This window comes from Tenrec ecaudatus, chromosome X (assembly GCF_050624435.1).
Source record: "Tenrec ecaudatus isolate mTenEca1 chromosome X, mTenEca1.hap1, whole genome shotgun sequence".
Classification (NCBI taxonomy): Eukaryota; Metazoa; Chordata; class Mammalia; order Afrosoricida; family Tenrecidae; genus Tenrec; species Tenrec ecaudatus.
In genome coordinates, this window is record NC_134548.1 from 32,582,203 (window position 1) to 32,608,123 (window position 25,921).

Consider the following 25,921-nt stretch of genomic DNA (forward strand, 5'->3'; position numbering starts at 1 on the left):
GATGACATATATTGTTCTGAGCTCTGAGACTTCAGGCTCTTACTCACAGCTGACCTTTGGTAGGTAGGTTGGTATGACCAGAATAAACAACCAAAAAGACAATGACCATATCAACAAGGACATTTCAAAGTGTAATAAATGGCAAAGGAAAACTAAAACAGGTAAGCTGACACTAATGCTATCCGGAGTGTAGAGTGTAGGTTAGTTTAAGGATATCTCAGACATAGATTTCAATAAATATCCATTTGCTTAAGGAAAATGGGTTGAATTTAAATTACCTCAAAATATTCACCATATCTCAAGAGTTTACATATATAAGATGCTTCCTGTTTTATTTTACATTTAAACAGCATAGATAGAGTGCCACCACTGGTTGCTACAATCTAATTTGGATGCTTAAGTTGTATACTTTTCTGTTTGAAATACGAAATATATCCATTTTAAAAACCAGTATACACCTTCTAGAGACATGATGCTTTGACAATGTACCATTGATTCCCACCGAACTCAGCAGAAACCACACACAGCCAAACAGAACTTTGTCCAGTCTGGAGCGATGCCCATGACCGAGCCACACTGAGCCACCGAGGTTTTCATTGGCTGGTTTTTAGAAGTAGATCACCAGGTCATTCTTGCCAGTCTGTCTTAGCATGAAAGTTCTATGAAAATCTGTGCAGCATCATAGCCACAGACAAGCCCCCATCCCCTCCCCAGGTCCAAGGAGTAGTGCTGATACTGAATCTTAGCAACCATATAGTAAAGAGTAGTTACATCTCTAGGGTTTCTGAGGCTGCAAACCTTTAAGGAAATGGATTTCAAAATCTTTCTCCCACAGAGAAGTTGGTAGGTTCATGAAGTAGACCTTCCAGTTAGCGACTGAATGTTTAACCACAACATTTCAATTTTGAATTGATTCAAAATCAACTGAACTGAGTTTGGAATAACTTGCAAAGAAAAAAACGGCGTGTTATTTCTCTGACAGGTGTATTTGGCTTTAATAATGTAGCTCAAATCTCTGGAATAGTTATCTATTTTATTCTTCTATTGTCATATTATTTCATTATCACATAAATCCTGAACACATTTCAGCATGTGTGCTCATACCATCTGATTCATAAATCAGTGAAGTAAACTATAAAATTTGATTTGAGTCGTTTGGCAATCAAATTTGCCTATTTACAATGTAAAAGTCTTTCTTTTATTCCCTAATGAAACTACATGCTTAATCTAATAGAACAAAACCTGTGTTTAGGTACTTTTTTCCCCTCTCCTTTTATTGGGGGCTCATACAACTCTTATCACAATCCATACAGGCGGAGACCACTTCCACCCATGGGCCTTGACAAAGTCAGCGCATAGAGGAGGAGCATTCAAAGAAGGCTCCACCAAGGAAGGACTCTTCCGTGAACCCTTTGAAATTATTGGCCTGATTAATCATTATTAATAATTGTAGCTACTCTCTGGTTCTTGATCATTTTGATCACTTCCCCTTTTAGGAAACAACTGATGTTGACTGAGGAATATTCCCAGAAGTTGAGGTTACTCCCCTTCCTATGGCTTTGAAAGATCCATGTTTTGACTGCGTGCAAAGTGTATTGTATAATAAAACTAGAAACTGAAAGCCAGAAACCCCCTTAAGGCATTTATGTTAGATCTTGGCAGACTGAGCTATTGCAACCGAAATCCACGGAAATCTCAGAGGCTGGTTTAGAAGCTTTTGTGCAAGACTCTAAAACAGTTTATCACCCTCTTCCCACGGTTTTTCCCTTTCCTTATATTGGTTACCGCATAGGGGGTAGAATATGGCATCCCCCTCCAGGAAATCACCCAAAGAGAAATAGAGTACCTGACACTGATTTACCTTATACAGGGGCTTGTAATGAAAATGGCATAAGAATAGTTAACAAAGAAAGTGTACAAGTTCCTTTTAGTAGTTTTATGGAAAGGTTAGCAAGAGGAGGGCCTCCGTGATGTTTGAAGTCTACTGAAGCAAAGCTACCTATTGTGAGGCAAGTCATACCTTGGTACAGAAAGACTTCTGGGAGTTTAATTTATGTGAACTTAGTGGAAAAGAAAGAACAAGAAATGAAAGCCCTAGAGGAACAGCCTAAGAAAGAACAGAAAGAACAGCCAAAGCCTCTCAAGTTATATTTGATAATGAAATGTATTAATGCTTTATTGATTTCATAGTTAGAACAATGCACCCTAGTTGGATGAAGTGTGCTCAGTTATTGTTAGAAGGATTATGTCTATCACCTTTGTAGTTGAGAAAGTTTTAGTTTCTAGATGTACTAATTTTTAACCAAGAATCATGATGTGATTTATGGAGCTTGTCATTGTCTTGTGGCCTGAGAATTTCCTGATGTATGACCTCAGGCCATAAACTTTAAGCCAAGAAAAAGAATATATAAGTTGATGCTTTGCATGAATAAAATTGGAACAGTCACCCGCAACCTTTAAGTCATGTTGTTTCTGTCTCCCACTCGCCGATGCTGTGACCCACCTTGAGGGACCCCCAGACCTTGCTGCAGCTGGACTGCGACACGTACACACATCTACTGTGTCAAGCACATTCGTACATTTGTTGCCGTCATCATTCTCAAAACATTTGCTTTCTTCTTGAGCCCTTGGTTTCAGTTCCTCATTTTCCCCTCCCCCCTTCCCCCCTCCCTCATGAACCCTTGATAATTTATAAATTATTATTATTTGGATGAGGCACTTATTTTTAAGCAATTCATTTTGAACCTCTGAAAGGCTGATATGTAAATATAGTCAAATGCATTTAAAGTAAGTTATATGATTTGGGATTCATATATATAAAACCCAAATCCAAAACCACTACCATAGAATCCATTCTGACCCTATATGACAAAGGAGAATTGCCTTGGAGGGTTTCTGAGACTTGTAAATCGTTCTGGGATCTGAAAACCTCATTGTTCTCCCTCAGCGCTATTGGTAGGTTTGAACTGCTGACCTTGCAGTTAGCAGCCTGATATATGATGTAGTATGCAACATGGACTCTTTTCATACATACAGGAAAGCCTCAATTCTGCAGTAAGCTTCAATGAACCATTTTCTGTTGAGAAAACAAAGAACGCTATCTCCTTTTTGATTACCAGATACTCGAGTTTAGGAAATACTGGCGGCACAGCTGGTTAAGTGGGCTGTTAGCGGAAGGGGTGGCATTTCGAGGCCAGCAGCATCTGCATGACAGAAAGATGAGGCAGTCTGCTTTGGTAAAGACGTGCAGCAGGGATGAAATCTGGTCTGCAGCAGACTTTGTAACATGCAAGAATGCCCACTTGATGAATGGAATATGGGCACACATTTCAACGTGGGGATTTTCTTAGCGGTGTCGGAGTCCTGCTGGTGTTGTGGCTAACTGGGCTTCTAATTGCAAGATCCATGTTCATGACCATCAGCAGTTTCTCAGAAGAAAGGTGGCGCTTTCTACTCCTATAAGTAGTCCTGGGAACTCATAGAGGCAGTCTCACCTCTCCCATTGGGTCGTTGTGGGACAGAAGTGACTGAAAGGCAGTGGGTTTGAGTCTTCGATGATGCCGTTCATCTCTCAACCACTAACCTATACGCTGTTAGTCCGAACATACTCAAAGTTAGCCTTCTGAATAAAGGCCTTAATGATTTGTTTTTTGAAAGGCCACAGCTCTGAAAACAAGGAGCAAAGTTCGACTGTGAAGATGATTTTGTTTGTCTTTGGTTTGTCTATTTTGTATTATGAGGCCCTGTAGACACTTCGTTCTCCTGTTGAGTGATGTATTTTATTTGTCCTATTTATGCCCATAAATCTATTGTGCAAAACAGGAGGATGTAACAGATGAGATGATGAATTTGCACCAGAAGGCCATAGAATGGTTCAGCGATTACAATCATTGCTAGGCAAGCTCACTGTTTCTTGTTGTAATGTAAGTAACAGGGTCATGTTCTGCTCTGCACAGTGTACATCATCCACATGTAATGGTAAAGGACATTCCATTAGGGGGCACATATTGAATTGTCCTTCCATGTTAGACATTCAAAATAGGAAAATTCCAAAAAGGAAGAGAAAGCGTAGGTTGAAGTACTTTCTTGATTTTAAGGATAACAGCCATTTTAATGACTCTTTAGGCATAGTTATTGCTGACTCAAAAAATGATAAAGGCGTCTACTCCAGCCAACTGTCATATTAACAGATGAATTAGATGAATTAGAAAAACTAATATCTGTGAAGAAAAGCAAAGCCAAGTTCCATCTCAAGCATCCTTATAAAAATTCTATTTATATTAATTAGTGAAGTACTTTTCAGCTCTGTTTTCTACTTTCCCTCATTCCCATAAGAAAGGCGGTCAGAACAGGAGAGAAGGGGATTTCCACCCACTGAAATCCTGACACTAACCATGGGAAGGAAAGAATCTTTAGAACAGAATTGTGAGAAGTTTAAGGATAAAACCATAGTGAATGAAGGGGGAAGTGCAGAGTGGAGACCCAAGGTCCATTTGTCAGCCACTGGAGATCCCTTCATAGAGGGAGGGGCTTAGGAGAGGAGATGGGTCAGTCAGGGTGCAAGGTAGTACCGACGAAGAGCACAGCTTTCCCCCAGATCCTGGATGCTTCCTCCCCCCAACTACCATGATCCGAATTCTACCTTGGAGGACTGGATAGGGCAGAGGTTGTACACTGGTGCATATGGGAGCTGGAGGCACAGGGAATCCAGGGTGGACGATACCTTCAGGACCAGGGGTGTGAGGGGCGATGCTGGGAGAGTGGAGGGTGAGTGGGTTGGAAAGGGGGAACTGATTACAAAGATCCACACGTGACCTCCTCCCTGGGAGAAGGATGGCAGAGAAGGGGGAGAAGGGAGACTCCAGATAGGGAAATATATGACAAAATAACAATCTATAAAATATCAAGGGCTCATGAGGGAGGAGGGAGCGGGGAGGGAGGGGAAATAAAAGAGGACCTGATGCAAAGGTCTTAAGTGGAGAGCAAATGCTTTGAAAATGATTAGGGCAAAGAATGCACGGATGTGCTTTATACAATTGATGTATATATATATATGTATGGATTGTGATAAGAGTTGTATGAGTCCCTAATAAAATATATATAAAAAAAGAAAATGATTAGGGCAAAGAATGTACAGATGTGCTTTATACAATTGATGTATGTATATGTATGGATTGTGATAAGAGTTGTATGAGCCCCTGATAAAATGTTTTAAAAAAAGACTAGAGTTATTGTCAATATCACTAATTATCTACATTAGTGCTTAACCTTGGATGCATATTGGTATAATTAGGGCAGCTTCAAATAATTCTGATGCACAAATCAACTACAGAGGTTCTAAGACATTCAGTCTTGCAGAGAGCCTGGGGTACTTGAATCATTGCTACAATCTCCATGCACAAAACCCAAATCTCTCCCTGCGTCCCTATGCTCCTCTAGAACAGGGGTCCTCAAACTTTTTAAACAGGGGGACAGTTCACTGTCTCTCAGACCCATTGGAGAGCCAGACTTGAGTTAAAAAAGAAAACTATGAACAAATTCCTAAGCATACTCCACATATCTTATTTTGAAGTAAAAAAAACAAACAAACGGGGCAAAAACACCAGGCAGGCTGGATAAACATCCTTGGTGGGCTGCATGTGGCCCACGGGCCAAATTTTGAGGATGCCTGCTCTAGAATTAAGGAATGAACAATTATATTTCACCACGTTTTCCTTTGCAGTTATATAACTCCAAGGATTTATTGTTAAAATCATTTCAAAAAGCATCTGCATTGACATTTACATTTTTCAGCATACTATTTGGGAAGTAGTTTATAAGTTTCTGCTATTTGGAATGAGATATTTTACTAGCAACAGAAGACTTTTTCCCATTCGTTTAATTCTGCTTAAATTAATAAGATGCCATCTTAACTTCATACTTTGTAATTTTAAAAATCCTCCTTAAATGAGCTGGCAGTGGAAAATTGATAATTTGCTAATGCATTTTAGACTTGGGTTTGGTATAGTTTTCTAGATAAAATACTCACCGATCAAGGTATGCACAGTACATAGCTTTACTGTCTGAAAGGCTGAGCTTTATTTTTGTCTGCTGAAGTCACTAACTTAATCTTGCCCCCTGCCCAATTCAGTTCAGAATCATAAGGCTCACTTCTCTAATCCTGACAATAATTGATCCAGCATCATGCTGTGGCAGGGGGATTTTCTTTTATACTCTTTAGTTTTATAATCTATGTAGGTAGAAATTTAAAGACCATTTGTGAGCTATATCCACTTGGAGGGCTTCACAAGTTCATGGGTGAAACTAATGAAAATATAACAGAGTTCCCCATTAACTTGGTAAAGCTCCCTAGTATAAGAAGTTAATAAATCAAGACTCAAACTGACATTGGTTCAATTCAGACTCGTAGACAACAGAGTACCACTGCTCCTTTACATTCTCAGTCTAAATCCTTTGGAAATAGTCATTTGGTGGGTTTGAATCACTGACCTCCCATTAGCAGTGCAACAAATCACTCATTACACTGACAGAAAATCATATAGCCTAAATATGTCCTTGTTTGAGAAAGTTGAGGCTCTAAAACAGCAGTTCTCAACCTGTGGATCGTGACCCTTTTGGGGGTTGAATGACCCTTTTACAGGGGTTACCTGATTAATAACATTAACAAAGTTACTGTTATGAAATAGCAACGAAAACATTTTTATGGTGGGGGGGGGGTCACCACAACATGAGGAACTGTATGAAAGGGTCCTGGCATTAGGAAGATTGAGAACCACTGCTCTCAAACAACCCTAAAAGGCAAAAACAGAAGGATCTGTGCAGATTTAAATTCAGAAGCAGAGGCATGAATTTACCACACGGTGGAGACAGATATCCACGAATCTATGTGGCCGGCCAGTGTTTAAGAGAAAATCTAAGCAAGGACCTAGAGGAGTACCAAACAAGGTAGTGCTGTGCTTTTGTCCTGCGGCTCAGGAAGAAACGAGAACAAATGCTAAAGTTCAGAGAAAGGAAAGCAGCGCTCACAGCTCTCTTAATTAGTGGTGAATTTCTCCTCAAATAATAAATTACACGTATTCAATTTTATATTAACACAAAACATTAAACTCCACACTCATTCTCTATACCATAAAATATGTCATTTTGGTATTGTTAGGGGATTTTTTTTCTAGCACAGGGTGCTTAAATTATACCACATACAACCACTTTACTCTATTTGCTTCTTTCAAAGGAATTTTAAACTGAGCTTAGGGAAAGATAAACCTTGACGTAAATCCATGTACTCTATAACTATGTTTCAGAAAGCAATTCACTTGTCTTAAAATAAAATCTTAGAGAAGGATGCTTCAATAGCTTTTGAGTAGATTGCGTTTCCTAACATATCTTACCACCAGGGGAAGTCAATGCCAAGAATTATCTTGAAAATACAGTGTAGCCAAAAGTACACACACATACAAATAGATTTCAATGGGTTAGTACTGACTCTAAAATCTCTTCCTTCAAGCACATTTCAAATTTCTTATTTTACATGTGCTATTTGTAAGTACTATCCAACAAGGTTAGTTAATTTATTTCTATACTATACATACCTTCATTACTTGTTAACACCCAAAGAATGATACCTTATACCATGATATGCTAGTGTATTGCACTAAGCTTAAGTAATCCAGGATTAGTGCCTAAATAAAAGAAACCACATTGGTCAACGCCAGGACCTTTTTAACTAAACATAATGGATATATTTTTCTAAAAGCTCGCATTGAAAAAAGAATACTGTCTGCTTATAAATGTGTTACTCATGGTTTCATTTTATAATCCTGAAAAATTACCTCTTTATGTAGCCTACACCTCTTTAGGCTACTACATAAAGCGATCATTTAGATGTTACAGAAAATTTCTAAGTTGTTTTTTTTTTGTCAGAAAGTCAGATCTTTGTTTTTGTTTTTACTTTAAGTACTCTTCCCAGGTCATGCAACTTAAAAAAAAATCAGTCCTAATCTATTTTTAGCTGGTACTCATGTTATTTTCCTCATTTCAGTAAAAATGTCCCAATTTTCATATGCATTTGAGTCTACCTTTCTGACTCAAACTTGTACAGTCTAAGGCATCATTTGGAATCCCTAGATTTTAGTGGTGATTGGAATTTACCCAGAGATGGTCATAAAGGAAGTTCTGCTGAGCTACTTCTAGGGGAAAACCAACCCACCAAACAACCACAAGCAACCACTGAAACCCTTATGGAACACAATTCTCCTCTGACCTTAGAGGGGTCACCATTAGTCCGAGTAGACTTACTGATAACTAGTAGGATTAGTTAACACTAGGCAGTTTACTTAGCCTAGCCTCCCTTTGGAGCAATGCGTACACCACCGGAAAGGTTACTTTCTTGAAGTATGCTTACTAAATAGCCCACATTTCTATTACAATGTTTATGTTTGTAACAGTGAAACAATCTGATGATGATTTTCTCAATCTGTATTTTTCTCCCCCAACTCCCCTGGCTGTATTCACTATGACTGTGTTCTAATTTGCATAAGGAAATCAATTCCTTAGTGCTGGCATTTTGAGACCTATCCAAACTTTGTATTTCCTGCCCCACATCCTCAGGCCTTTTCTGGGATCAAAAGTAGGCAATATGATTAGCTGACCTATGAAACTCTAGAAATGGATGCCCGGGGTACTCATTTGACAACCATCCGATTAACTATCATCACAGGGCAGATATGAGCTATAAATATAATAGTTTATACCAAAATATATTTCACAGTGAAAACAATCAAAGACTTCCACCATTCAGTGGAGAGTATAAAACTATTAATATCCTTCATTTAATAGCATGTAAGTCTGCGTTATCTTTAGGTGTTGGAGTCCTAACATTCACACAAGATTTGAGAAGGAATGACATTTGTTTCACCTAGAAATACTAAATACTGTAAATAACTAATACTGACGGTACTTGAAACTCCAAATCAAACTCTCTGCCATGGAGGTGATTCTGATAGACCTGCCCCTCCGGGTTTGTTTTCTCCCGAGGAGGGGGTGGAGATTTCAAGCTGGTGACCTGTGGGCAGCAGCCTACCAAGTAACTTCTATGCCACCAGGTCTCCTTAGGGTACTTTACATATATTTAAAATGCTATTTTTGAAAAAGGATCCATGCATTTAAAAAATACGCCCCAATATGAGACAATTTTTATGTGGCCTACATTTAAAATTCACTCACCATCAAGTCAGTGTATACATTTTGTTCATTGCTATTCTTACTGTCACTCTAGCAAAACTTGGTCAAACACATTTTGAATTGAATTGCAGGTGTGGTGAAATGTGTGTGTCAGTGATCTCATCACCACAAATAACAGATACATTTATATTTCTAATTTATTATGTTATTCCTTAGTTACTGCACATTCAAGCCAGATAGAAATAGAGACTGTGATTTGAGATCCATGATGACAATGAAGGCCTATGTTCATGAAATGCTTGAGCTTGTGTTTTCAATTGTAAAGCGACTTCCTCTGGGTTGAACCCCTTAATCTAAAAGCATGTTTTCATTAATATTTATGTTCCTATGGTTTCTCTGTAACTGGATTATAGTTTGGAAACACTGATACATAGCAGATCTCATGGTTGGAGGGCTCCCTTCTTTCAAGTGCATTTATTTAAACATATTTAATTCAATATTTTCAAAAATAAATCTTAGAACATTAATCTCGTGCTTAATTTCCTAGTTTACATCCAGATTGTCAAGTAATCAATACAATCCTCTGCACAACTCAATGAATAGCTGTTCAGTTAGAAACTCTGCAATGGCTGATTCAGAAAATCACAACAAAAGAATAGATGCTTGATCCCAGTTGTACTTGCCTGGGCTTCCTGAGGCATTTGTGCTGCGTCCACTTTGTCGGCAATATAAGCTGTCAACTGCTTGTCAATGAATTCAAGGGACTCGTGAATTAAGTGTAAGGATTTTTCTATCTCTTGAGCAGACTGGATACTTTGTTCAAGCAACTTCTGTCGCCTCAGAGCCTAAAGAAAAGAAAAAAAATGAGTGTGAATTAGTTAAATGCACAGCTCTAAAAAGTTCTCTTAAAATCCTGAAGCAAATGAAATGAAGATTCTAGATTCTTCCACAATCACCTTTTTGTAAGACAGATTTCGCAGCTTCCTGCCACTCATTCAGCTCTGCTTATAAATATAAAAATAATGAAGAAGCATGCATGCGTATGCATACACACACACACACACACACACACACACACACACAATTAACGCACAAAACTCCAGGCTCAGGCTTCTGTGCAGGACAAAACCCCAGTGTTATGTGCCTCCAGGCAAGAGGTTGGAAAAAAAACAAAAACAATAGGCAAATCCTCACAAGCACTGCAATCTGCCTTTCCCAGGTCAAGTGTTCCTCCTGATCTCATTACATAGTTCAAGAGATTTGGTTTACTTAGAATAGGGTCATCGTCATCACAATCCAATTCAAGGTAGATAATCTACTTCCACCACTGAGACCCATATACAATCTGTTCAAATCTACTACTTTTCACCAAGAGAGGTTTAGATGACTGCTTCATTAAGAATATATTTTTTAATATATATTTTTTTCAACCAGTTTGGCATGGTCTGTTTGCCCCCCATTTCTTTCACAATCCGGCTGGTAGAAATTGTTTGTACAATTGCATTTGTGTTACTGCTGAAGTGGAACACATAATAGGTAATCCTAATATAGCTGCAATTAATCTTGATTGTTATTATAAGTATAATTAGGATAATTTAACATTTTTCCAAGTATAAATAGCACACTCAACAGCTTGCAAAGTCTCTCTTCAAGGATCTTTTCACCTTTAAAAGAGTAGTGACAAAAGTAAAGATCAGACAGACAGTTTCTGGAGACTACATGCTAGCAGGTACTGTCCTTTACCATGAGAGATAGACTTAGTTATCTGGCAGAATAAGGCTATCCTTCCATGGAAAGTGGCTGGATTTTTTTTTCTTTGTTTTTGCTTGTTAAGCATCCTGCTTTTTATACTGAAGTATTGTGTTGGACAGGGTTCTCTAGAGAGACAAACCAGACTGCTAGTAATTATATATAAATATATTTTTAAAGATAGATATAAAATACGAGAAATAAACCATTAAATTATATACAGCTAGACAATACAAGAAATTAACAGTTAAATTATAAAGCAGTGAGATATTAGCGGTCCTTTAAGGCTTGAGAGCCGCCAGCTGCCAGTCCCTTTCTGTAGAGAGAGCTGGGCTATATATATCCAGGCAGCAAACAGCAAGGCAGGTCACCAACTGTCACCAACTGTCGGTCCCCAGCTCCAGAGACGAATATTCCAATCGTGTGGGATTAAAGGGACCTCAATTTACAGCGACACAGTCCACAGGCTAGGCATCCCACAGGTAGTGTGCCCCTTTAAATTAAGGCACAGAACAAGCAAGGCGAGGCTCACCCAGCCATTTATCCCTCTGCTCTTCAATTAATCCTACTTGTGTTCATCGCCCAGGCTGGCACAATAAACTATCACAAGTATCAATGCTGACCATGAGCTTAAAGGGGTGAAGACTCCATGAGTCTGTAGAGAAGGCAATGTGGTGCCCACTAATTGAAGTTAAAACAAAGAACTAAAGGTCATCTAGATCAAAGGAAAGACCACTAGAAGGCACTTTTCCATTATTCTTAACTATACTGAAAGTCCTGACTTGGTTTTATTTCTATCTTTTAATTTTATTTTAGGATTTCCTTTTATCTAATTAGACTCACGCCTTTGGGATAAAAAACAAGAGGAAGACCTTCAACTAGATAGATTGGCACAGTGGTTGCGGCAATGGGGGTGAAAGTAAGCTGAAGCAGGATGAGGGCAGGGTTTCATTCTGTTGTACATTGAGCTAATTGCTCTTACTCCTAACCTACTGCACCACACTAATCAATACCTAACAACCTACATGCCTCGTCTTAGTCACACTTCGTAGGGGAATAGCTCAACATATAAAGTTGACTCTTATCCATGGAACCCCACAATTACATACACATTTTTTCTTATATATTTCTATTGATACATTGTATCAGTGACTAAAGCTTTGCTTGGTCCTCTATTTCAACCATAGTTTCCCTTTTAAAGTCAAAACTTCAACTCAGAATTTCATATTTCCTCTTGGGTGTCTCGCAGCCATCACTAGCGCAATGAGCTAAACCTGTAGGACCGCTTTGGGGTCCCCTTTGCCTAGTTCCAACCTAGCCAACTTTGCTCCTTCTCTGATATCCCCCAATTCAATAAAGTATAATTCGTCAAGCCCTCAATTAAACTTTGTTCTGGAATGTTTCCCATTCCTCTACCATTTTGACTTTAATCTGTCAGCTCATCAGCAATCACTTTTGCTATTTTCTTGATTCCATCGTTGGCTTACTTATCCCATTGCTGTTAGCCCGAGTTGAGGTCATTATTGTCATTTGCTTTCAATCTGCTGCCAGCCTCTTGGCTAGTATTCTAACTCACAATGCCACACTTGCAAAACAGCTGAGGTGTGTTCTTTTTTAATGAAATTGTGATTATCTGTTTAAAATTTTCCAATGAGCATTTTCCTGGATAAATCCATACTCCTTAATTGGACTTAGAAGTCCTTCCAAGGTACAGTCCCTGCTGGCCTCTTATACTCTTTGATCCAGCTGTACAAATACCTATGTTTGGGTTGGCTTTGTATTCATTTCCTACAATAGACTGTGCTACCCTTGAGTCTTGGCCTTATATATGCAGTCCCTGTCCCCTGAAATGATTATATCCCCAATTCTTCCTTCTGCTTCTGTTTGAAAATGTGCATGGATCATATGAGTCTTATATCAGAGACTCGGATATATTTTTCTCTAGGTGGCTATTGTAAAAAAAGAACTCTAAGTTCACGGAGCTTTCTCTGCTTTGTTATCATTTCCAGTTTGTATTTCCACCTTTACACTTATCACATGGCATGGTCAGTTCCATTCATGGTCAGCATCTACTTCCAATGAGAAGTTCTAATGAGGCCACAGATTATGATTGGCTTGTTTACTGCTGAAGACATTTCCTAGGACAAAGTCTAATATATTCATTGATTCACTGATGGCTGGATCACTGTTACAAGATGGTGTTTTAATGTGACCAATAGAATAGTTTAAGTAGGTGTATGTTCGTGTGTGCGTGGGGGGGGGAGCAAATATTGAGTTACAAAATAAATTGGTGGATAAAAAAAACAATAACTCTGACATATATCCTTTAGAGACTTTTTGTCCCTGTTATATTATATTATTGCTACTTTTTGTTTTAATGTGTCAGACTAGGACTGAATATTACTTGCAGTAGGTGTTCTAGCAGTGACTATGTCTTTGCCTTGTACCCCATTTCAACCACTTTCCTTTTAAAAGTCAAAACTTCAGCTAAGAGGTACATCACATAATAATTCCGACGACAGTGCCCATGGATGTAATCTGAGTCCTCTGCATTGTAAAAAATAATTGTCTGTAGCTTATCCTAAGCTCCTCCAGAAAAAGGATCTCTAATGATAAAATTTCAGCATTGTGACAGGTGGCTGAAGAAACCTTCCAAGCATGGCATGCAGTAATTGTCAACTCAGGCATTTTTTGAAAATGGGGTCCTTTCTCTGGCTACAGACAAAGGCAGCATACCCTTCAGTGCACCTCTGCACAATTTTGATAGAATTGAAAAGGATGCAATTGTGCATCACTTAAACCACTGATCTAGCCTCAGAAATTATTTTTAGACATCGTATGTTTTCTATTTTTGAGATTCTATAGACTCAAAGAAGATGGCTGAGTTGACCTTAGGTGTGTTGGTTGTGTGCCTAGCCAGGCAATCAGTCGTCGAGTCTAATTTACAGAGATTCTTTGATTAGTTCAGTGAGTAAAAAGACCTCATGTCAATCCTAGCTTGCAGAATTCTTTGAACTAGTCGGGACAAAATCTGCCATCTATTTCTAAACATTTTATTAGGCAGACCCTGATGGACTGCCAGGCCTGTAGATTTTCTAGGACTCTGTCGACTTGACATGACTTGTCTCATTGAATGGAGTTGGTAGGAAGTCCTGACCAAATAATTGGATTTTGTTGTTGTTCCATAATACTGCTCAAGTGATGTTTAAAAAGGAAAAGCAAGTTTTATCATGGCATTAGTTAATCCCCTCAGCAATCAGCAGAACCATATGGCTAGAGCCGAAGAGGAAATACAAGGCAAGTCTGAAGCACATTAAATGACTGGCAAATGACAACAGAAAATTTTAAAAGTAGGACATTGAATCCAAGTAATATTTACTAAGAAACAGCATACCAAATAGCTAGCGATTCCACTTTCAAAGGGCATGCAAAGAAAAAAAATTAAGCTTCAATGTACATGCCAGTATATTATATTTACTCAAAATATTCTGAAGTAGAAAGTAAAAGTGCTAATTATTGTTGTCAGCAACAGAGACTTCTCTACAGGGATTGATTGTTCCCCACAGTCCTATTTTTAAAATCATAAATTGATCTTTGTGGCCCAATATGGCAAGCACTGGAAAATTACGTGTAATGTGCCTTCAGAAATTCTGGAAGAATGGCTTCTTCAAGTGAAATGGTAATTGAAAATGGGAATGAAAATGAATGTTTTAAAAATGTGCAATTATGCTTAGAAGGGGAGAAAAAATACAGGTATTCCAAATAATTTTAATGCTGTGATGAAAACCCTAACTTCCCTTGAAAAATATGCCCCATAATGCATGATTAAACTCAATATACAATAATTCCAATTTCACCCAAGAGATAATGAGAAAGGTCATGATTGCAAGGAAGTTAGAATTCTGAGTATTTAACCTAGGAAGATAGGGAGAAAATTATGAATATGCCATTCTTTTAAGCTTAAAATGCTGCTGCAACAGGAGATACTCATACTTGTTCCTGGACAAACAGATACAGCCCCCAAATTCTTAATTGTCAGAGAGGGTGCTGAATAATCATTAACAAATGGGGCAGTAGGTCAAATAAGTTTTGGAGCTTACAATCTAGAGGAAGCTTGTAAGGAAACCAGAAAGAAATGGAATGATGCATATTATTTGCAGATAGACTAAAAGTGGGTGTGAGGGGATGTCAGAAAAGGGCCTTTATGCCCAAATCCCTATCCCAGTGATTGTCATTCTCTTCTTGGCTGCCAAAGTTCCCATGAATTATAAACGCATGTGTGTGTATACGTTATTTACTAACAAATGTTTTGAGGGAGTTAATGTACAATATGAGCATAGCAGTAAATATTTTAAGCCACAAAAATAAATTCCCTCCAATATACCTCATGGCTCTAGGAGTCAGAAGTAGAGAAATTGTGTTGCTATTTTTATGAGTGTGTGTGTCTGGGCATGTGTGCCTTCATTCCATTTTTTTTAATTAGGTGGAAAACAGAGCAACAGTGTTTTTTCACTGCTGTAAGCAATTAATTGTTCTCATTATTTAAAAAAATTATATGTTACTGAACACTTATAAATTTAGCCATTTTCAGGTATACAAAATAATGATAACCAATGCATTAATCATATTGTACCATCATCACCCATTATTGGTACCATTTTTTACCTTACACATAACTCATTGTTATGTTTTTAAAACCATAAACGCAAACCCATTGTTTGCTAAGTAATGATTCCGACTGGTGAAAATAATATTTGGTGCTCAAGATAAAATTGGGGTGAAATACTGTAAGGAATCTTTCATCAGTCATCTTCTTGCTTTGGGGTCCAGAAGGAGGTAAAGGGTTCTAAACTTCCTGTGAATTAGGAAGGTAGTTTTTGATGGCCATACTCTGCTGCTGTTAAGTGCCATGAAGGGAGTACCAATTCATAGCACCCTATCGACAACAGAACCAAACATTTCCACTTTCACAATTACTCTGTTGACCCCATTGTTGTATCCACCTTGTCAATCCATCTTGCTGGAGTCTTCATATCTTTTGCTAATCTTCTGCGTTACCAAGCACGATGGCCTTTTCTAAATGGTGATCTCTGCTTGTAAAATGTACAAATTATGTGAAATGATCCCCACCTTAGCTTTTTGGCTGTACTTCTTCCAAACACATTTGTTTGTTCTTCTGGCTGTTTGTGGTGCTTACAACAATTCTTTGCCAGCACCAGTATTCAAATGCATTAATTCTTCAGCTGTTTTCCTTATTCAATCTCCAACTATCACAAGCGTATGAGGCCATTGAAAATGCCATGGCTTGAGCATCTTAGTCTTTAAAGTGACATCTTGCACTTCAACAAGTTAGAGAGGACTAACTAGCACAGTGTTTTATTTCTTTACTATTGATTCCATGAGTGACTGTTGATCCAAGTAAGATGAAATCCTTGGCTATTCCAATCTTTTTTCTTTTGGTCCACTGTGATAATGTCTGTTTTATTAACCTTATATATTTTAGTATAAGCCAACCTGAATATCAGCCAGGGCACATAATTTTACCATAAAAGCAGCATTTAATAAATGGGCTGAAAACCTTGGCTTTTGCACAAGTACATGTGTACATTGATTTGTAATCCATACTGAAAACTGTAGTCTTTCATTGTTATTAGCAAGCGACTCAATTTTCCTCTGATTAAGTAAGCAAGGTTGTGTCATCCTCATATCTCAGGTTGTTGATGAACCTTACTCCCATCCTGCTGCCACATTCTTCTTATGTAACCAATCTTCTCAATTTCATTACTCAGTAGACAGGATAAGAATGGTGAAAGATCACAATCATGGCACACACCTGTCCTGATTTTAAAATATGTTGCATCCCCCTATGGGGAGTCCTAGTGGAACAGTGGATTTTGAGGTGAGTTTCTAGCTCTAAGGTCCCCACTCTGCAGAATAAAGGCTAGACTTTCTGCTCCAGTTAAAATGTACAGCATTGGAAACCAGAAAATATAGTTCCACTCTGCCCTAAAGGGTCACTTCGAGTTATGATTGAATTGATGGGAATGAGTATCCCCTTCTACTGTCAGTACAACTATATACAGGTTCAAAGGATTCCAATGAAGAATTTTGGAATTCCTATGACTTGTAATGTTATCCAAGTGTTTTAATGACTACACAATTTAATGCCTTTGCACAGTCAATAAAACTTATGTAAGCACCTTTATGTTGGTCTCTGTCCTCAAGGCAAGATCCATCTGATGTCAGCAATAATCTATCTCATTGCAAGTAAAATTCTCAAACTTATTTGAATTCCTGGGAGTTCCCTGTTCAGGTGTTGCTATAAAAATTTTAAATTATCTTCAGCAAAATTTACATATATAATATTAATCATATTGTTTGATAATATCATCATTGTGTTGGGTTACTTCTTTTGAAAGGTGCTCAAAGAGGGATTGCTTCCAGTTGGTTGACAACATTTCCTGGCATAAGTTAAAAAGAGTTCCCAGCACTGTATCAGGTAATTGAAACATTTCCATTGGCATTCCATTGATTGCTGGAACACTCATTTCCATACATGCATTCATTGCAGCTTGGACCTCTTCCTTGAATGCCTTCATTTCTTGATCACATGTTACATTTTGAGTCGGTAAATTCATGGGTCAAGCTGATGCTCCAAAGAATGACAAGGACATTGAAACATATATGAAATTTAAATATTAAGCAGAACTAAATCACTGTATAGACTCGTGTATAAGCTGAGTTTTTCAGCACAAAAAATGTGCTGAATAACTGGGGTTCGGCTTATACACGGGTCAGTGGTACCCCACCCAGAGAGGTGTAACATCTCGCTGGCCACCCCCCCTCCTCCCACAAAGGTAACAGGATGAGCACCCATTATCTCACGGGTGGTTGCCATTCCTCCTCTGTTCATTCAAAGCCCCACTGACAATGCAGGGCTTTGAATGGTTGTTTACTCACATCTAACCAATCAGAGCCATCCTCTGACATGGACAGCCCCAATTCGCAGAAGCACCAGTAGTGAGTCACTTACACCAGCAGCTGCCCTGGTAAGGATGTGTCTGTGGCTGCACTCCTTCTCTCCCCTCTGGTCTCAGTGTTAATTCACATCCTGCATCCCCAGCCCACAAGCCCCACACCCCACCCCCTTCTCCTGGCTAACATGTCACATGGGGCGGGGAGGAGGCATTACCATGAAAGTTCTTTTTCAAAGTCTTGTTTTTTTCATCCTATTAGAAATGGATACTCTTGAACCAAAACAAAAAATGCCGGTCATATGAGGCTGGTTTCAAAATGAAGGTTGTGTACTGCAAGTAGGGAATTCTGTGTTGACGAAAAACAAGTGAGGGAGTGGCAGAAAGTGAAGGTTGACTTGGAACAGATTCCAAAAACTAAAAAAGCTCATCGTGGTTTAACGCCTGTGTATGGGGCTCTCTAGAGTGAATTGCACAAATGGGTTATGGGGTGTCATCAAAATGGTTACTGTATAACACGCATGGGAATCCGCATACATGCTCTTCAAATGGCTAAGGATGACAAATATAAAGCACCAGGCATTGAAAAAAATGCTGCGTTAGCAGGATGGTGTACCCGCTTCATTAATAGGTTTGGCCTACTGTGTTTGGAACAAAGAACAAAGATTTCCCAGAAATTGCCACAAGACCGTGAAGAAAAAATTATGTCATTCCAGTCATTTATTATAAGAAAAAAGAAGGATTTATAATTGTGACCTGGAAGGATTGGGGATATGGATGAAACTGCCATGACTTTTGATCTTCCAAGCAACAGAACTGTGGCAAGTTTAAGAGAAAAAAACATTTTACTCAAAACCACAGGAAATGAAAAAAAACATATTACAGTCGTTCTATTATGTTTAGCTAATGGAACTAAGCTGTGTCCTGTCATTATTTTTAAAAGAAATACCTTGCCTAAAAAGATCAATTTCCCACCAAGAATTACTGTACATGCACATGTTAAAGACTTGATGAATGAAGACGGAACAAAAAAAATGGCATGAAGAAATTTGGAACCGACGACCAGGAGCAGCCTTAAAGAAAAAGCCATCATTACTTGTTTGGGATATGTTCAGAGCCCACCTATCAGATGACATAAAAAAATGGAAAAATCTAGTAAAGTTACTTTAGCCGTTATTCCAGGTGGGTTTATATCTGTACTGAAGCCTCTGGGTGTATCTTTGAATAAGCCTTTTAAAGACTGTGTGCGAAGGATGTGGCATGAATGGATGTCATTTTGTCAAGCTTGACTAACAAAAGGAGGAAATCTCATGAAGCCTGACATAGAGTTAATAGCAAAATGGGTTTGAGATGCATGGGAAGATATTCCAGAAGACATGGTGCAATGTGCCTTCCAGATATATAGTATTAGTCATATTATGGATGGCAGTGAAGACTGTGCTTTGTATGAAAATGACAGCAGTGGTGGTGATGATGGTGGTCTCACTGAGGACAGTGTCTATGATGACCTCACACCAGTTGAAGCTCTGCATTAGAATATGGATGATGATGAGGAATTAACTCTTTACATTTTAGCTTGGTTGCTGATTGAGCTCAGGGAATAGTACTCTTAAGGTATCATTGTTGATGCCTTATTGTTTTTGTGAACCTATTTCCCACTTACTGTGCTGGTTTACTAATGTTAAATGAGTTGTTGTCCTTTTATTTATGTTTTTATTTTAAATAAATATTTAAGTACATTACCCCACTGATGCCTCAATTTTTAGTAACTTTATTTTCATTTGGTTTGATTATTGAAAGTCACCAATAGCTTCTGCATTTTCCACCCTAGGCTTATACTCGAGTCAGTCAGATTTTCTGGTTTCCCAGGTAATAATTTGGTACCTTGGCTTATACTCGTGTTGGCTTATATGTGAGTATATGCGGTAGCTTTTATTTAAATCTTTTTTTAACATCAGAAGAGTTAGAAAGCAATTGAACATATTCAGAATGTTATCAAGGAAAAAATCAACACTCTGGTGGAAGTAGGACTGTACAATCAACTACTGATTCAATTCTTGAATTCACCACTTGCCAAATTGAAGTGGAGTTGGAGGCAATCTAAAGATGTTTGGAGAAGCCAGAATCTTGTCTAGGAAAATGCAGAGAACACAGAGTCAGAAAAGGAAGACCTAGGGAATATCTATAAAATACTGGTCATTGTGTCAGTATGAATTTGTCAACGTTTTCTTCTTAATGGTCAGCAAATTGCATTTGTTCAATGTAGATCTACCAAAGCTCCATTTGGCCTATGGATAGATCATTTCACCCAAGGGTCAATTCAATTATTGAAGCATAAATTTGCTATCTTCATGAAGGCAATCATGAAAATATCAGGAAGTAATTTAAAATCACTGAAAGTTTGGAGGGCACTCTGGTGCCACAGTGGTTTTAGTGATTGCCTGCTAACTAAAGGTCTGTGGTTGCAACCTCCCTGGGAGAAAGATAAGACTGTCTACATTTGTTCAAATTGATTTTCAATCCTGGAAGCCCTATATGGTACAGTAATTCTATTATCTCACTGTGCATCATAATCCATTAGATGGCAATAAGTTTAGTGTTGTTTGTTTTGGGGGTGGGCGGGGGCAGTGATCTGCTTGTTTAGAAACCATATCTCCCTGCTTTTTACCATTTAGAACAGCAGGATGGCACCTTCATTGGCATTAACATCTGAAGGACACCTGGGATACAAAGTGGAATTACAACTCTCTGGGCTTGATTGCGGATAAACAATTTATTTACCATTAGTGTGAATGGTGCTAAAAAAAATTAAAAGTTCACCAGAAAATGATACAACACACTTTCTGAGGCCTTGGTATTCTAACTTTGGGAAGAAAAATATAAAGCTTCTCAGAGAAATTCAGCTTGGATTGTGGAGAGAAATTTGATGGTGAAGAGAAGCAAAGAGGGGAAAAAACATTTTGAATAAGAACAAACACCAACTACCACTGCTCACAGACTTAGCAGTCATGGAAATAATTTACTTTGTTGCTTAGAAAATAAATCACTTTCAATCAAGCTCCCATTTTCCCAAAGGAAAAGAAAGACCTGACAGCATGCTTCTTGAATAGGAAATATTGGCTACATTAAAGCAAAATAGTTTTGAAGTTCCATTAGATAAAATTTTTGGCTTTGTGTTAATTTTTAATATAATTGATAGGAAAGCAGAGTATAAATAATTACAAGGATGGGCTAATGTGTTTATATGTGTTTTCGTTAAGTATAAAAGAAGCCCTCATAAGTAGTCTTCAAAAGGGCGTACTAGATTTCTTTTTGGGAGAACCATGGGAGCAGCACTGTGTGTATGGAGCGTCCTAGACTTTCTTTCCAAGGGAGGTGGCATACCTGGGAAAACCACCGGTATCCTGGTTAGTAGAAATGCCATCTCTTTTAGGTCTTTGAAGTTCACTGAAATTTCTTAGAGAAAACCTAAAAGAAATGCTTGGGGATCTCTTTATCAAAGGAATTTGACATCAGATAGCTACCACTTTCAAGGAAAGTATTGATAAAGTGGTCAATGAGCTGTACAGTAATGTAATCTAAGGCATTTCTGGATATCTCCTGTCTATTCATCTTCATGAATAAACAGAGAGAATTGGCCTTTTGCTCTGATAGGTACAAATTGATGCCTAATTTCTGCTTCACAAAAGACACAATGGAAGTATAATACAGTAAACCTAAAAGGTATTTACACAGTCCATTTCATCCAAGCCTTCTCCAGGTAACCTCACATTACAGAAAACAGCTAGATTCACTTTACTTTAGAATAAGTTCATCATAGCCTAATGCCAATATCCAGATTCTCTTGAAAAACGGTTCTGATTCTAATAGGTTACCATGGCTAATAGCCAGTGGGAGCAAGTTTTATTCAGATGGGTAAGAATGTGAAGAATGACCAGAGAAACTAGGAGAATCCCTCCTTTTACTCATGTGTCTGGTAAGACAAATCATCATTCTATGAAAAGGCATGAAAATAACCAATTGCTCATTTTTCAGATAATTGTTCAGTCTCCGAAGATGTTGAGGAACAAGACAGAAAATGCTTACCGCTTCCTGTCAATCTACTTACACACATCACACTGTAGAATTTCTCAGGTCTATTTCTGGAAACAGCTGCACTCTTGTGTTATAAGGTTATTACAAAGCCTCACAATCTTTTATTCTCCAAGTAGATATGATAGACAAGTCTGCAGATTTGTAGTAAAGAATTCCTGCCAGGGTCGTTGGATCCGATGTGATTCATTTGGCTGTGCACCTTGAGCAGCAGGGGGAAGAGGTAGGAAACAGCTGCTTTCCCTTCTGCTTGCCAAGCATGCTGTACTGTGCTTGCACAGCGGGTTGGCCATGCAAAAATATGACTCATGTGTGTTTATGTCAGCATGGGGAACAAATAAACGCTGGAAAGTGGTACATTATAATGAATCCCTTGCTAGAAACCAAAGTGGCATGACAGTGATTGATCTTAGGATCTATTAAGTTGGCCGAGGAGTACCTAAGTGGAACAAATTGTTAACACACTCAACTACTACCACAAAAAACTGCAGGATCCAGTCCACCCTGAATAACCTCAGAAAAAAAAAAGTCCTGCCAATCTTCTTCTGAAAAATCAGAGCTCTCCAATGCTGTGAAGTATCATCCTACTGACAACATGTCCTCCCCTCAACCCGAATCTACTGAATAACGACTGGCATGCTTTATGAAATACACACAAACCGACATCCAGTCACTTGTTCCGCAATTCCATCTCCCTTTCTCCCAAATGCCCTCTTATTACTGTGAATTAAATTCAATGTATTGTAGTTTTTCGGAGTACAAAGCTGTTGCACGGGGTGGGGGCTGGGGGGAGGAAAAGATTGAGTCTCAAGTGGTAGACCCTATATCTGTAAGACCTTATACTGGTCCTAATCAGATAAAGCTCAAGAATCTACATGTACACTGTCTACCACGGCTGTACGACTGATTGCTCTTGCTTCCCTTGAGGCGGTTCCAACCCGTACCAGCCCCACACACAGCAGAATGAAACACTCTTTTCCTGCACCCTCCTCACAATTGATATGGTTGAGTCCACCCTTGAAGGCACTGTGCCAATCCATCAGTTCTATTTTTTAATGTTTTATTAGGGGCTCATACAACATTTATCACAGTCCATACATATACATACATCAATTGTATAAAGCACATCTGTACATTCTTTGCCCTAATCATTTTCTTTTCTTTTCTTACATTTTATTAGGGACTCATACAACTCTTAGCACAATCCATACATATACATACATCAATTGTATAAAGCACATCCATACATTCCCTGCCCCAATCATTCTCAAAGCATTTGCTCTCCACTTAAGCCCTTTGCATCAGGTCCTCTTTTATTTCCCCTCCCTCCCCGCTCCACCCTCCTTCATGTGCCCTTGGTAATTTATACATCGTTGTCATATCTTGCTCTATTTTGATGGCCTTCCCACCTGCAGGGCTCATCTTCTGGCACAACATCTGATCAAGTTTCCTAGCTATTCATAAGGTTTTCAGGGGCAAGTTCCTCAGAAATGGGCAGTCTTTTCCTTCTTTAGAGTCTGTTGCTAGTCTGAAGGCTCTGCTGACCCTGGTTTGTACTGGGTGACGATGCTGGTATCTGAAACACTAGTGACATAAACTTCAGCATCCCAGCAGCAGGTAAGCCATCACAGTACAATAGCCTGACAGGCAAGGGATGACAGAACTGATCAGTGTCTTCTAAATTAGTCTAATAAGAAAGATTGGTACATCTGTATCCTAAACCAAGAGGCTTCTTGGCTAGGCAGAATGGCTGCTATTGCTAGGGGTCTTCAAGCTGAATCCAACACCTAGTAACCCATTTACCATAGAACAAAATGCTGTTCTGTGCTTGCCATCTTCACAATTGTCCCAAAGTTTGAACCCATTGCTGCAGCCACTGTATCAGTCTACCTGGTCCTTCTGGTCCTTCTCTTGTTTCTTTTTCTGTTTACCCTCTACCAAACATGACATCCTTTTGAGAGAATAGGACATAGAGAACCCGAAGGCCAGAGTGAGGGAAACATTGGGAGGGGTACGATATCTGGTCCAAGGGGGGTCTCAAGCGCCTTGGACAAACTCATGTTAAGCCTGCAGGCATCAGAACCCTAGGCTGACTCTAATTTCCAAGGTCATCACACCAAGACTCCACTCATCTTTGTATGCTTACTTCCTTGTCCTTGCCCAGGCAAGACCCAGTGGAGGGAGAGCATGATCAGATTTATGATGGGATGCTAAACAATAGGACCAGTTCCGGGATTGTTCCATTCATCATTTGGAGATACAGATAGGACAAGTACCTTACACTTGATTTTTAAAACCCTAGATAGAATTCAGGTAGAGGCAACTCTATTTGTCGCCACCTTCGGTGTCACGGGCTGTCTTTCCTTTCCAAATAAACTTTGCTTTCTGCCAGCCATTTTGTGGCCCAGGAGCCCATTCTTCAGTTTGAGAGACCAAGAGCCCCTGGGCAGTTTCAAGTGGTTGCAACAGTAGCATAGTAGGTGGTCTATAGTTGTCCTTGTGCAAGTGAAAGGTACTGAGGTTAGCAGTGTCCTATTTTCTCTATCATCAAATGTTTGTTGGATTGACCACGAAGGTGCTGCGTATGGATAAATAATCATATCAAGGACTTTGAAAAACAAGTCTGTTGGAGTTTCCTCTCTAGGCTCATTCTACTCTAATAAGAAAGTGTGGATGGCAGAGAAGGGGGGGAAGGGAGACTCCGGATAGGGCAAGATATGACAAAATAACAATGTATAAATTACCAAGGGCACATGAAGGAGGGGGGATGGGGGAGGGAGGGGAAAAAAAGAGGACGTGATGCAAGGGCTTAAGTGGAGAGCAAATGCTTTGAGAATGACTGGAGCAGGGAATGTGTGGATGTGTTTTATACAATTGATGTATGTATAGGTATGGATTGTGCTAAGAGTTGTATGAGCCCCTAATAAAATGTAAAAAAAGAAAAGAAGAGAAAAAAAAAAGAAAATGATTAGGGCAAAGAATGTACAGATGTGCTTTATACAATTGATGTATGTATATGTATGGATTGTGATAAGAGTTGTATGAGCCCCTAATAAAATGTTTAAAAAAACCAAAACAAACAAACAAACAAAAAGAAAGTGTGGCATTGAAAGACAACTGCTTCTCCTTTTGCCTGACTTACCATAATAGTTTAGTGACTGGAAATGGGCTTCATTTCTGGGATACAGAGATCACTCAGCTTCTAGTGCCTCTAATGTGCAGTTCAGTGCACGTGTCCCATCAGATGAGGGACCTGGGGCTTAGCGAATATTTACAAAGTGGATTACCTTTACCAATGTCCACTCAGGAAGGTACAGAATAGGGTTCAATGGTTGAATAATCAACACAATCGAGAGAAATGTTTCAAAATACATTTAGCAAATTTATTTAATCAGAAACTCAGAATGAGACGGAAATATGAAAAGAGTGAAGTTCTTATTCTAGAAGCTGCAGCAGCACGGTGACTACAACCGCAGGCTGCAGCCTGGCTGGCATGGTGAGGATGGAACAGGACAAGGCAGTATTTCATGTTGCTGCACACAGTCTCTGTATGTGGGAATTGATTCCAGGGAATTTAGTACCCAAACCGAAGCACCTATAAGGTAGCCTAGTGGAAAGTAGTTAAAGCTCTTGGCTGTGAATCGAAATGCAGGTCGTTTGAACACACTAGTTGCGCCACAGTCTCCTCCGAAGACTGTACAATCTGGTTCCATGGAGATTATAGCCCTGGAAAAGCCATGCAGCATTCGTACTGTCTTAAAAGGCGGTTAGGAGTGCCAATTACTGGACAACAATAGGCCTGTATCATCTCACCTTTGTGATTTTGGTCAGTAGCTAGGCATAAGACTTTACCAAGAAGAAATGAGCACACTCACCAAACTATAAGAAAATTAAGGTGGACATGCATATTCACATTTATTGATAAA

At 38.9% G+C, this 25,921-nt stretch overlaps 1 protein-coding gene across 1 annotated transcript in view; it reads right to left on the reverse strand.

The window, feature by feature from the left end:
* LOC142433259 (dystrophin-like) overlaps window positions 1–25,708 on the reverse strand; it is an 83,073-nt gene extending 57,365 nt beyond the window's left edge. The window contains exons 1-2 of the mRNA XM_075538340.1: window positions 25,577–25,708; window positions 9,864–10,025 (exon numbers count right to left, since the gene is read on the reverse strand). Coding sequence (XP_075394455.1) covers window positions 9,864–10,025; window positions 25,577–25,708 — 294 coding nt within the window. The remainder of the gene's footprint in view (window positions 1–9,863; window positions 10,026–25,576) is intronic.
* Window positions 25,709–25,921: the final 213 nt, after the last annotated feature.